Source organism: Typha angustifolia, chromosome 9, assembly GCF_048772165.1.
Source record: "Typha angustifolia cultivar Huaian chromosome 9, ASM4877216v1, whole genome shotgun sequence".
Classification (NCBI taxonomy): domain Eukaryota; kingdom Viridiplantae; phylum Streptophyta; class Magnoliopsida; order Poales; family Typhaceae; genus Typha; species Typha angustifolia.
This window is the reverse complement of record NC_133247.1, coordinates 11,632,019-11,645,355: the sequence shown is the minus strand read 5'-3', so window position 1 is coordinate 11,645,355 and position 13,337 is coordinate 11,632,019. Positions and strand designations below refer to the sequence as shown.

Below are 13,337 nucleotides of genomic sequence, written 5' to 3'. Positions count from 1 at the left end.
TTGGTACAAGATGATATCTTCAATTTATGTTTAATTCACAATCACATATTATAAACGTGATTGATGTAGTACTCACCGGTGGCGAAAACTGATTGGATACGGATCGAATAATATTTAAATCATATTCTGATTCATATCTTTTTATCTGAATAAGGATATTAAACGGATAGTAAAATTTTAAATTATATTCTAAATAAAATGATACAGATAATTTTCGGATAAAAAATCAAATCTTAAATAGATTCATTTAGAGATAAAACACAAAAATATTAAAAAAAATTTATTTAAATAATATAGAGCATATTATTAGTAAGAATATATAATATTCATCATTTAAATAAGCAAACTGAAAATATAAATTATTTAGAACATATGTGGGTAAACAAATATCAAATATCAAAAATTATATCCGATTCATATTCCAATTTGTATCCTAGTTTTTTTCTATATTCGAATCCATATCCGAATTTGATAAGAATTTTTTATTCGAATTCGATCTGAATCGGATCGGAGTTCATCTGATAGTAAACCCAAACATATTGAGATCAAACCAAGACTCAATAACTACCAAATCCGAGTAAACTAGTAATTTCTCTCTTCATCTTACGGTCACCTCTATTTGATGTACAAATAACACCATGTCTATATAATTTATATTCGTCACGAATCACCTCCTCGCTCTAATCCCATGGAACTTTTTGTGTTTGTATTTCAAAGATGATCATAATCATCGAATATACACTATCGACACATTGACACGCATTCGATGACCGGTTCAAATAGACTTAGACGGAGGGGTCGGCCCATGCCGAAACCTCTCACATTAAAAGTGATACTTGTTGTTGCAAGTATAGATCACAATCTTTAATTGCCAGAACATTGAAGTTGAATTGGCATCCCAAGTTTTACTGGTATGAATGATCCCACATAGAAGCATCTCTCTTATGAATCAAGTTGCAATTGACCACTTACCCCTCCCACTACCCCCTTCCCCTGGATCTGCAGCACTCTCTGACATTTTTCCTGGCCCCAACCAACAAGCCAAGCTTTTATGTGCCTCGGACCACTTTTTGCCACTCAAACCTCCAGGAACACTCACCCCTTCTTGGATTCCATTTGGCTTTTCATACTTCCAATTAGGGTTTGTAAATCGATCAGATATGAATCAGATAGTAGCATAATTATATCGGTCTTTATATTCTTCTTCTCAATACGGATTGAATTAGGATGGTAAACATATTCGCTTAGTATTGATATTGATCAAGGTCGATTTATTTTTTAAACTGTATACGTATACAGATGCAGATTTGAATATCGAAGAGCCTAAGCTTGAATGATGTTTCTTTAAGAGAGAGGAATAATTACAAATTATATTATACTTTCTACCGGATTTCCGATTCTTATATTATACAATCTTATGGCTCTATCTTATATACAAACTCCCCATCATACCTACTTTTGATATGAAAAAAGAAAAGGTAATCAAAATGCTCTTTTTGTTTCACAACAAACAAGTAAAAACTAGATTCTAACAATTTTATTTGAGTCTTTCTCACTTTTGAATTTTGGGCATTGCAAATCTAAAAGACAAAAATGTCAAAAGCTCTAACAGTTTTATCATAAAGTCACTTTTTAGCTTTTGTTATCATTAACAGTATGAAATAGTGAATGATCTACTAGTTGGACAAACAGTTCTTAATGCCTAAGATTATAATCCTAATTGGTGAAAACTAGTTGAATTATAGTTGACAATTTTTATCAACTCTACCAAATTATGCACTACACCAACCAACCTCTCTTCCAAGAGAACAAAAAGGGCGTTGAGAGCTGCACGCTGTCTGAATCCTTGGACATGGCTGCTGGAAAATGGGGTCAAGATCTGATAAAGGATTCTATGCAATGAATTTTTTATTTTTATTTTTGGGGGTAAAAAAAATGTCTATAAAATTCTCACCATAATATAATAATCAATAATGCTTGGGGGGACCTTATAATGTACCCAAAATATTATTTATCGAGTAGAAAGAATTTAATCCGATAATAATTATAAATTCCGAAATCACTACTAGCCTACGGTAGACGTTATAGGTTTAAATCCCTATGCCCAGTGGACTCTCGGAATGTAGGGTTGGGCATGTTGTGATCCATTTCTTAAGAATTTTGATTTATTTGTTTAAGAAAAAAGAAGAAAAAAATTATATTTTAGAATATTAAAATATAATTTAACATCAACATTTTAGGTATTTGAAGATTCACGCCTATGCCGAAAACAATCGAGTTGGCTCGAAAATCAGCTGATTCAAGTTCGATATGCAAAATAGGCTAGAAATAAATTTTGAGTCGAACTTGATCATAAACAAGCTAGGTCAAACTCAGCTTAATAAAACCAAAAATAATAATACGATATTTAAATATAATACATAATATGAATCTTTAGATTAAGATCTAATGGTTCATAATATTATTGTATCAGTTTGTATAGCTTCACCACATATTTCAATCTTGATTCAAGCTTTAATCATGTTTGATCAAACTTAGTTTACGTTTAAATTAATTCCGGCTTAAAATTACTTATTAATTGGCTCATTTAAGCTCAAACTCAAAATTAATTTAAAATATACTCAAATTTAAATTATTTGAATTTAAGATTGATTTTATTTGGGATAGAATTAATTTTAATTCAAGCATGATTAGAGCTCTCGGGTCCATTAGATTCCTAATTATTATTATTATTACTAATAGATATAAATTGAAAAATATCTCTGTGAAAGGAGTCTATTTATGAAAATATGAGACTGGTACGATTCAAAAGCCCCAAGTGATTTATAAAAAATATAATTTATTATTATTATTTTTTAGTTTGCTTATACTAAAGTCAAAATACAAATGTCACGAAGTGTGCATCTAAGCCTAATATGAACGCTAAATTAATAAAAATATATGACATGAAAAAAATAAAAGTATATTATACCTATCAACTTCGAAAAAGTTAATAGATCATCGACTCTAACCGTAAACAATTACTATGACTCGATGACGTTAACTAGTCTTCTAAGTCCATCCTCCAAGAGCTAAGTTCAACCTCACCAAGCCATCGAGTAATTTTTATTTATAATAATTACATAGAATTGGAGTTGATCATAAAACCTCCTATTTACTTACCGGAGATAGAATTTGTCCATCCAGTATGAAAAGCAAAATTATATGAAGTGAAATATAATTTTATATTTCTGAGTCATGAAAAGTAATTAGTGGGTACATTCCAGGTGTGCCAAGAATTTACCCAAAGATTAAAAAGAGGGGCATTTGGGTGGGTCCCTTGCTCTTCCAATCATGGCGACATGCTTTTCTTGTGGGTTTGGGAGTATCGGCGTTAAATAGGAGAAAGTTTCAAATAAGACCATCTACTTTTATTATTTTTTGATTATACCCAGATTCTCCTTCTTTTCTTATAATTTCTATATAATACTCTGAGTTAATTTAGTCCAACTATTTTCAAATAAAAATAATGTTAATTAATTAATATTTGAAACTTTTTCCGTAAAATAGAGTGTTAATTAGAAAATAGAGTGTTAATTAGAAAATAATAAAAAATATAAGGTGTTATTTGAAACTTTTTCCGTAAGAAAGAGAAAAACTAAATTAAAAAGGATTCCGGAAGCAAATGGCTCCCGTGTCCTCTGCTTCCTGTGCGCCACTTCTAGTCCTTTTCCCTTCCCGTATAAAAGTATTGTTCCGCCACAAGAAAACGTTACAAATATTCCATCTTTGCTCTAAATTTCTAATTTTTTTTTATGATTCGCAAGCGTTGCTTTCGCTGCTCTCCCTCTGCTCATCTGCGTGGGCTTTGTCTTCGTCCCCGTCTGCTCCCTGTTTCCTTGGTGTCCTGTTGTTTTTGAACAGGAGGCACCAGATCACACGCTTCCTTACAGCTTATTCCGATCTGGGTGCCGACAAATTCATCGTAAGAACGAGTTTTGAGAGATGGGTATTCGTCGTGCGGAGGAATCACGGGAGATTTAGCCCTGGTTCTCGATTTCTCAGCGCAAACTTAGGAGGTTTGTGGAGAAAAGTAGACTTTTTTTTTTTTGTTTTCCTTTTGTGGACTAGTTCTTCTTGACTTCTATTGTTGGGTTATTGGTAATAGTAGTTGTGTTGTCTACCCTTGGAGAAAGAGATAGACGACGACCTTCCTGGGCATTCGATCGAATTCTCCCTCTTTTGGCGTAGAGAAGGAGATTTAGCGCAGAAAGGCATCATTTTTATTTATTTTTGCCTTGTTGAGACCATGGGTGTCTTCAGCATTATGGGCGATTCTTTTGGGTGTTCGTCTACCGGAGAGCGGCTAGTCTCCGCTGCCAGAGATGGAGACGTTCAAGAAGCCCAGGCCATTTTGGAATACAATCCGCGGCTCGCCAAGTATTCGACGTTTGGCGTGCGGAATTCTCCTCTGCATTATTCTGCAGCTCATGGCCACCACGAGGTGATTCTTGATTGATCTATTCATTTTCTGTTTTATCCAAATTTTGTTTAGTTTATGTTTGTGAATCTTGATTCATTGATGAATAAAGAGGGCTGGCTATGATATTTGTTTCTCCAGGTTGTTTCTCTCCTGATCGAGTCTGGTGTTGATATCAATCTCAGAAACTACAGAGGGCAGGTAGGATTTATTCCATAACCGATTTTCATTTTGTTCGATAGAATTGTTATGCCATTATAAAATCTTTTTGATCCTCGCATATTGTTGTATTACCCTTTGATTAATATCGAAATGATTAAATTGATGAAAGTTAAAGCTTGAGTTCTTTCATAAGTAACTCGATCTAATTATGTTTTAATGCATTCTGATGTGTCAACAGACTGCTCTAATGCAAGCTTGTTTATATGGTCACTGGAAGGTTGCTCAGATTCTCTTACTTCTCAAAGCCAATGTAAGGCTATAGTTGACTGGCTTATGCTTGTATCTTTTCTTAGGGGTTGCATTTTGATATTATCTCTGAGACGGAAGTTTGTATATGGAATTTTAGATCCACAGGACAGATTATATCAGTGGTGGAACGGCTCTTCATTTTGCAGCTCTGAATGGCCACACCCGCTGCATGCGCCTCCTCTTTACTGATTATATACCCAGTATACCTGAGTTTTGGAATATAATGAGGAGGAAATCAACCAGAGAAGCATTGACAGTGGACTTTGATGAGGTGTACGTTGAATTCTCATCTGTAGGCTTTCTTGATATCATTGCTTGACGACTATCACAAGTTTTTGCGGTTCTTGTTTGTCTTCCATTAGGGCTATCTCTAAGATAGTGAACAAAAGGGCTGATGGGGGAGTCACTGCACTTCACTTGGCAGCACTTAATGGACACGATGAGAGCATGCAGTTACTCTTGGATTTAGGAGCTTGTATTTCTGAGGTTACTGTAGAGGATGGATCGACAATTGATTTGATAGGTGATGTGCTTACCTCGTTAGTATTTAATATCTCTGTTGCTGTTTGTTTATGCACTAGTATGCTATATTGCTGTTTGTTTATGCACTAGTATGCTATATTGCTGTTTGTTTATGCACTAGTATGTTATATATTTTTTGTTTTGTTTCCATGATTTTGTACTCTCATTGATTCTAGGCAGTTGATCCCCTTTTATGCATCACATTTCTGATTTCGACTTTTCGAGCTGAAAAAGAGTTTCTAGAGAATTTGTGAACTTTATAAGAATATATGCACAATATTCAAAATATATCTCACTGTTGGTTGCAGTATTCTTGTTTAGAGTCGGAGTAGAAGGTAGAAACTTTACATTTTAACACTTTTGCAGCCCTTGGTTGTGCCTTGGGATTGTATAAACACTTATGCCTTGGTTAGAAAGGTTTAATAATTTCCCAAAGTTTTAAAGTAAAGTTTTGAGTCCAGCTCTGTGTGTGTGTGTGTGTGTGTTCATAATTTCTATCTTTACTTTGTTTGAAATATTTGATGAAAGGAGATGGAGAGTTTGGCATGAAGCTAATGGTTTGATCAGCTTAATTTGATGTCCTTTTTTATCTTAGAAAATCTTGCATTCTTGGTTTTCCATATAAATAGTATAGAAGAAAATTTGATGTTTTCTTCTATCATTCTACTCAAGGATATTTCTGTTACGAACCAGATCTAAAATGATCTGAACGTAAAAAAATTATAAAAATTTAGGTGATGGTAGCCTCACGAGATAGGGTTCTAATGGCTTTGGTTTCACATCAATCGGATATCTAGATGAAAACATATAATTAAAATAGTGGAGCAAGATCAAAATAGGGCAGAATAGTAAATATTCGATGTTGCGGCAGTTGTCGGAGGCTAACGGACGGCCAAAGGTGGTGGTGGACGACCGTAGGGTAAGGTGGCGGCTAGAGGTGATGGTGGTTATGGGTTGGAAGTAGAATTTAGGTTTCTAACTTAAATCTACTCTTAGGAAAATAAAAACAATCTAACGGCTATGATAAAAAAAGTAAATGCGATAATAAGAAAATAACTAAACTCGATTAATTCTCAATGCTTGGATTATTTGATGAATAACAAAGAAGTCCTGTCCTTTTATTTATAGAGGTGAGGTATGATGAGTCATACTCGGACTAGCCCTAAATGCTTATATGACTCGAATTAGGGCTTGACTTAAAGATTTACATGACTTAATTGAACTTGCCTTAGTGACTTACCTAACTTAACTAGAATTGCTTTAAGTGCTTACATAAGCGATAAATATGACCTAGAGATAAACATAATTTAGCTAAATCAGCTTTCATTATCCTTCTCTAAATGTTTTTTTGTTCTGCCACAGATAAAGTTCTAATATGGAGAAACCTTGACTATGAAAGTTGTAGATTAGGACGTTTTCGATATTTTTTAAGTGGTTTCATAATATTTGGCTGACTGATGGATATCTGTAAAATATTTTTCTGAAACTGCACAGAAGTTAACTGAACTAAACTTAGCTAATTAAATAAATTCTAACCTATTTAGACTCTAACTAAACTAAATAAGCAAAATAAATAAGATAACTAGACTCGATCCATCGAGCCTAATGTCCCTATAATATAATCCGATTTAACCTGGATCGCATCAATTTCTTACCAAACTAATGGATAATTAACTACTAGCTAAGATTTATTGATGGATGGACACTCTTAGTTGTGCGGGTAGTAGAAAGCAACAAAGTAGGTTTTTGGATTTTTAAGAAAGTCTATTATGTGGATCATTCCAAACTCTATTATATGGATGAGCTCTATGTAGTAATTCTCTTCTTGCTCTCAATATAGAGTGCTATCTGCATCAATGTAACATGAATAATGCAATTCTTGTTTTCCACATGCTGAGGGGAGAGAGAAGGTTAACAAAATGGAAAGGGTAATTGCTGCCTAAATGTGCTGGAAAGATTTTATTTTCCATCTTCAATTACATCACATACCCCTTTTCATTCTTATTAGGACTTAGGAGGCATTTACTGATAAACAATTATCCTTTCACAATTTCACACATTTTTCTAAAAGTTGTTCCTTCATTTTTGTTTCACAGGAGCTGGAAGCACACCCCTTCACTATGCTGCTTGTGGTGGAAATGCAACATGCTGTCAAGTATGTAACCTTGTTTTTAGTTTGTTGAATATCTGAAAACATTAATGACAATCTTAATAACTGTTGCAATGCAGCTTCTTATTGCAGAAGGAGCTAGCTTGACTGCTAAGAATGCAAACGGGTATGCATTTTCTCTTTTAAACAGGACTGCCTAAGGAAGTAGGATATGCTCAATTGAATGATCCTGTTGGAACATTAAAAATATCATCACCATTATAGTTGGTTTAAGAAGATACGCATTGAGTTACTACTTGATGACCAAAGTATGATTCTGGTGTTGTCACTCTGAGTTTGCAAAAAGTTCTGCAGAAATGTTAACTTTCTGTATAGTTCAATGTTTTGAAAGATAATTGTAGTTTGTGGGCATTCAGTCGGTCACCCCACTGCATAGCATTTAGGCAGCATGCGGTCGCCTTGGCGACCACTGAGGTGGTCTAACATTTTTAATTTATAAAAATAGAATATATATATATATATATATATTATTTATATGATACTAATATAATATATATAAATTTTTTTAATAGTCCACTACACCAAAATATGAAATTACATAATCATAATTCACAACCACGGCCTCAAGTTTACAACCATTGTTAATGTAATATGAGCAAAACTATGAGCTGATACAATTTAGTGGTACAATAGAACATAAACCAAAAAGGGAAATATAACAAATAATATGTTCACATACATTATGTCCCACGTGTCCAACACGTGAGATTGGTGAAGTTAAGTGAAGATTGGTCCAACATGTGTTTAAGTGAAGAAGAGATTGGTGAAGTGACTGGTCCAACATGTGTTTAAGTGAAGAAGAGTTTTGCTGAGAATGAGGGAGTTGATAAGTAGGGCAATTTGGTAAACTCGCTAGCCCCTTTCTTTTGGATGCAGATGCTCAAGAGAGAGAGAGAGAAAGAGCCTTTAATGACATTGGCATAAGTCTCTTGCATGTCTTTGGTGAAACTTACTGACCCTTAATGACATTATAGAAATTACAACCTCTTTTTAAACTTACATAACTTAAATTGTTATTGAATTATGTGTTTAATCGCATTAGAGCTTCATGATTGCAGATGGACTCCTTTGATGGTGGCTCGATCATGGCATAAGTACTGGCTTGAGGGTCTTCTAAGTAAACAACCAGATGGTCGGATGCATGTTGTTCCTTCCCCTTATCTCTCTCTTCCCCTTATGAGCATCGTGAAAATTGCTCGGTGAGTTCTATACATATCGAGCTGTAGCTGGAGTTATACAAATATTTTGTTTACTTATCTTCTCTTATTTGAGTTAGTTTTTTAATTATATTTCATCTTTTATAAGTTTCCAACAGGCTTTTTATGCTCATGATTTGACGGCTGATGTAGGACATGCTTGCATTTCTCTCTATGACTTTCTGCACTATGTCTACGGGATCTATTCTTTAGCATTTCCTTGTGTTGCTGGCCATGTCTTAATTAGCATTCACATGTGAGTTCTGGTAGTTAGAGGATATCTTTTGAAACATTAAGATGGCATTTACATTACAGAAGTTAAGATCTTGTTGTATTCCACAATTAGAAAGATCATTCTATTTTGGAAGATGATGACTATTACTAACAAAATGTTGTAGCATTTATATAGCAATCCATCTTGAATATAATAAGCTACTTGACCCAGATTTCTCTGTCAAAAATAAAAAAGAAAAATGGGAGAAACAGATCTTGTTGCACTGTGCTAATGTGACATTAGAATGAATAATAAGTTTAAAGAGAATGTTTGGCATGAAATTTAAAGGAGATTGTTAAAGCATCACTTCTAGTCATATTAGGTGTAATTTCCCACTGGGTTGTTTTGAGAGTTGAGATGCGTGATGGATGTCCACGCTTCACAAAGTGCATGTCCATGCTTCACAAAGTGCAGACTGCTTCTTACTTAATATGATTACATACTTACAATGGCACATTCAGTTGCTTAGTAGGAGTTCTGAGTTCTATTAGCTTTTAAATTGTAGCTCAATTTTTGTTTACTGAGCAGTGTGTCATTCTTCTTATTCTTTTATGCTGGAGTACTTGAAAAAGGAGGGAAATCTGGGTATACAACATGAAGCCTTTCCTCAATGAGGAATGTTCTTGCTTACAGAAAGCATTCCTGAACTATTTTTATCCTCTGCAGAGAATGTGGTTGGAGAAAGAGAACACAGTCACCTGCTTGTGTTGATCCATGTGTTATTTGCTTGGAAATGAAGTGCATGGTTGCTGCAGAAGGTACATAGTTCTTGAACATGCATTGTCTTCTCCTTGTGTTAGATTCTTGAAGCAGTTCATTTAGACCTACTTACATTGTCGAAAGAGAATCCCATTATCAATTATCCTACAAGTATATGTGTACTTCTTATGAACTTGGTCCTTTAAAAAGAATTCATGTGATGTGAACACTCTTGCAAGGCTGTTTAAGGAGGGTTGCATCTAAGCTGAACTCAAGCTCTCATGGTATTAACTCTTGACAGTGATTCTCCCACATCTATTGTCTCATTTTAAGATGCAGACTGTTTGATTGCTCTGCATTTCCTCTCTTCATCATGCTTACGACATCCACTATTTCTGGGGTTCCTAGCCATTCTTTTCCTATTAGTGTCCTACAATTTTGTGAACTCACCTATGATGCTTTTTGTCCATCTATTAAATTACTCTCCCTGGATGATCTTCTTTGACTATAATTTTCATTGCATCCTAGGCACAAAATTTTAAATTGTAAACAACTAGATTGGATGGATGAATAGCTTTTCTTTATTCAGCTTCTCCACACTCTATCCAAGTTCTTGATCTTCTTTCCCCCACAGTTAGGATGATCATATCAAAGCTCAGTGGTTTAGACAGACAATACTGGTGCTGCTCATGGGATTTTTTATGTCACAGGTTGCGGCCATGAGTTCTGCACCGGGTGTGCACTGTACTTGTGCTCTAATTGCACCTCAACTGGTGTACGTGGCCCGCCAGGCTCAATAGCTTGCCCTCTTTGTCGTCACTCAATCGTCTCATTTGTCAAGCTCCCAGGTACCACACCTATTAAGGAGCTTCCATGGACAAGTATGTCCTTAGCTCTATGCTCCAATGGGTCAACCATAGCTTCGGGACATACCAACTCAGTTGGCTACCGGCCCCATAGATCCAACTTCCGGTCCTCAGATGTCCAACTAGGTTGCTCTTCCTTCAGGTCACTCAGCTCCAGAAAGCTACCATCGATAAAGCTCAATTCCACACTATGTATGGGAGGTGATGAGACGAGTCAATGTCTTGTGAGGCGCTTGAGACGTTCATCTTCTCACAGGGAGAGCAGTAGACGGTCATAGCTTTCTAATGGCCTTAATCAATTTGTACATAACAATTGCTGGTAGTCCATTCTTTTTTTTTCTCTTCGTCTCATTTTCCTGTTTTCATATTCTTCGTTATTCTCGAAATCAGTTTCTATCATTTATATTGAAGCTTCAGGTTTTTAATTAGACACATGATTGAATTGTCATGATGAAACTTGTAAATACATGATACTGTTTTTGTGTTACTGAAAGACATCAGATATCTTTCTGTGAGTATATATGTAGTGCTGTCGACTGCTTTGCTCGTGATTAGTACTGAGTATTACTGATCAAATTATTTTTAGCTACTGTATGTTCTATTAGTAAAAGGGGAAGGTAACTGTCTAGGTATCATTTAGAATATGTCTTGAGAGAGAAGAGAATCATAGAATTTGCCTTCATTCCCTGCAAAGGAGAGAATCACAGGGAGTGATATTTTTCCCTATCATTTCTCTTTCATTCCCTTCATTTCTGTTTCGACGTTTCCAAATCTTTTCTTTTCTATACTGTTTTATTATCACTGTTATCTCAGCAACTACTCAGAAAATCTTAGACTATTAGAGAATGAGTCTTTTGGATACTTATTCTCATATTGGCCTAAGAAGTAGAGTTGATTTTAATTGAAGGTCTTTTGTTGTTTAAAATTTAATTGACAATGTCACCGCGGTCTTGCTTCGGTATCATGTTAACTTATCAATTACTTTTATAAGCTTAAACTGTTAAAAAACGGTAGTTTTTAACTTTTAAATTCTAATAGTTACAAACAAAAAGATAATAGTTTGAAGTCCCAGTTTTGTGTCTAAATCCTCCCTCAGTAGGAGAAGCAGTTCACATGGACTATGAGAGTCCAAATGGATAAAATTCCTGGGTATCATGTGAATTAAAGGCCCCCTTGTCCCTCCAATGCATGTGAATAATAAAAAGATAGAGACAAGGAAAGTTCTTAGCATGGGAACAGAGCATACTGAAGAGATGTCTTACAAATTCACAGAACCAGAGTGCAACTTGCATTCACCTGCACATGCGCCAGTTTAAATTTGTACAGTAGCAAGAAAGAAAAAAATAAATAAAAGGAAAAGAGGATTAGAATCCATCTCTACAACTATGCATTCAGAAGTAGAACACATGGTGAGTCATTGTCCTGTTTTTTTTTTCATTGTCTCTTGCATGAAAAGAAACAGGACCAAGACAGAAGAACTCTGAAAAGTTAGAATGATTTTTTTATGTTAAATCTTCTCTGGTTATGTTTAAGAAAGAATAGTGATGATTTTGATCGTATTTGTATTACTGTGTGTATTAAGTGATGAATTGCGATAGATTTACCATATTGATTTGTAATCATAAACATTAGAGGATTTGAATCTATCTCTGCAACTACACATTCAGAAGTAGAACACATGGCGAGTCATTGTCCTGTTTCTTTTTCATTGTCTCTTGCATGAAAAGGAACAGGATTAAGACAGAAGAACTCTGAAAGGTGAAAATGATTTTTTTTTTTTAATGTTTAATCTTCTCATGTTACATTTAGGAAAGAATAGTGATGATTTCGATCATGTTTTTATAACTGTGTATATTAAGTGATGGATTGCGATAGATTTACCATATTGATTAGTAAATATAAACATTAGAGCATAATGTCACTATGACAGTTTGGTGATATATAGGTAGTGGCATAGTTATAGTTATTTTACAAAGGTAAATTATTACAAGCTGAATAGAGTAATAGTAATATAAATATCTGTAGGAATGCATGTATACTTGATGCTAAATTGGACATAAGTTTTCAATATGATCTGACTCAATATGTTATTGGAATAATGAGCGCTTACATTAGTTAACGATGAATTAGCACTTGGTTTTCTTTGATGAAACTTAGTCCCTGCCTATTTATATCCTCTCTCTTGAGTATAACCACCCCCCATCCCTTGTGTTATGTTTCTTGCATGACAAAGCATCTAAAGATGAGTAAGAGAATTAGAGGAGTGGTGACATCTAGGAAGAAGAAGAAGAAGACCACTCCTTTTCTGGTACAAAGGAAACTTACAAAGCTCAAGAGGATCATTCCGACATGCCAAGATGTGAGCGTCGAAACATTGCTTTGCAAGACAGCGGAGTACATCGCCTTTTTAGAAATGCAAGTTAATGTTTTAAAGAATCTCTCTGATATTTATGGTTTATAATATAAGCCTCTCTTCCTTTCCATCTCTTGAAGTTCTTTTAGTTGGAGTATCATATTGTACATACTCATAAAATCAGTGAGAGATGCAACTGAATGTAAAGAACTTGGCTTTCTCCTTCATGTCCTTGTGCTCTAGATTCTGTTTTGCTTGATGAGATGTCATTACAAGTATGATCAAGAAGGGGGGAATAGGATTGTATCTTTATATCCTTTTGTTTGC

General features: G+C 34.7%; 1 protein-coding gene across 4 annotated transcripts; it reads left to right on the top strand.

The window, feature by feature from the left end:
- Nucleotides 1–3,688: 3,688 nt before the first annotated feature.
- On the top strand, nucleotides 3,689–13,050 carry LOC140767038 (probable E3 ubiquitin-protein ligase XBOS32). Of its 4 annotated transcripts, XM_073106788.1 has the most exons (12): nucleotides 3,689–4,058; nucleotides 4,148–4,483; nucleotides 4,601–4,660; nucleotides 4,860–4,931; nucleotides 5,028–5,203; nucleotides 5,293–5,453; nucleotides 7,549–7,607; nucleotides 7,682–7,728; nucleotides 8,681–8,821; nucleotides 9,759–9,850; nucleotides 10,502–10,976; nucleotides 12,891–13,026. In XM_073106788.1, exons 2-11 carry the CDS (start codon nucleotides 4,289–4,291, stop codon nucleotides 10,933–10,935), a joined length of 1,437 nt encoding a protein of 478 aa, XP_072962889.1. In that variant the 5' UTR covers nucleotides 3,689–4,058; nucleotides 4,148–4,288; the 3' UTR covers nucleotides 10,936–10,976; nucleotides 12,891–13,026. The 4 variants fall into 4 exon arrangements, with proteins under 4 accessions (XP_072962889.1, XP_072962890.1, XP_072962888.1 ...); XM_073106789.1 differs by lacking the exon at nucleotides 10,502–10,976 and having other exon boundaries at nucleotides 12,891–13,050; XM_073106787.1 differs by lacking the exon at nucleotides 12,891–13,026 and having other exon boundaries at nucleotides 4,151–4,483; nucleotides 10,502–12,196.
- Nucleotides 13,051–13,337: the final 287 nt, after the last annotated feature.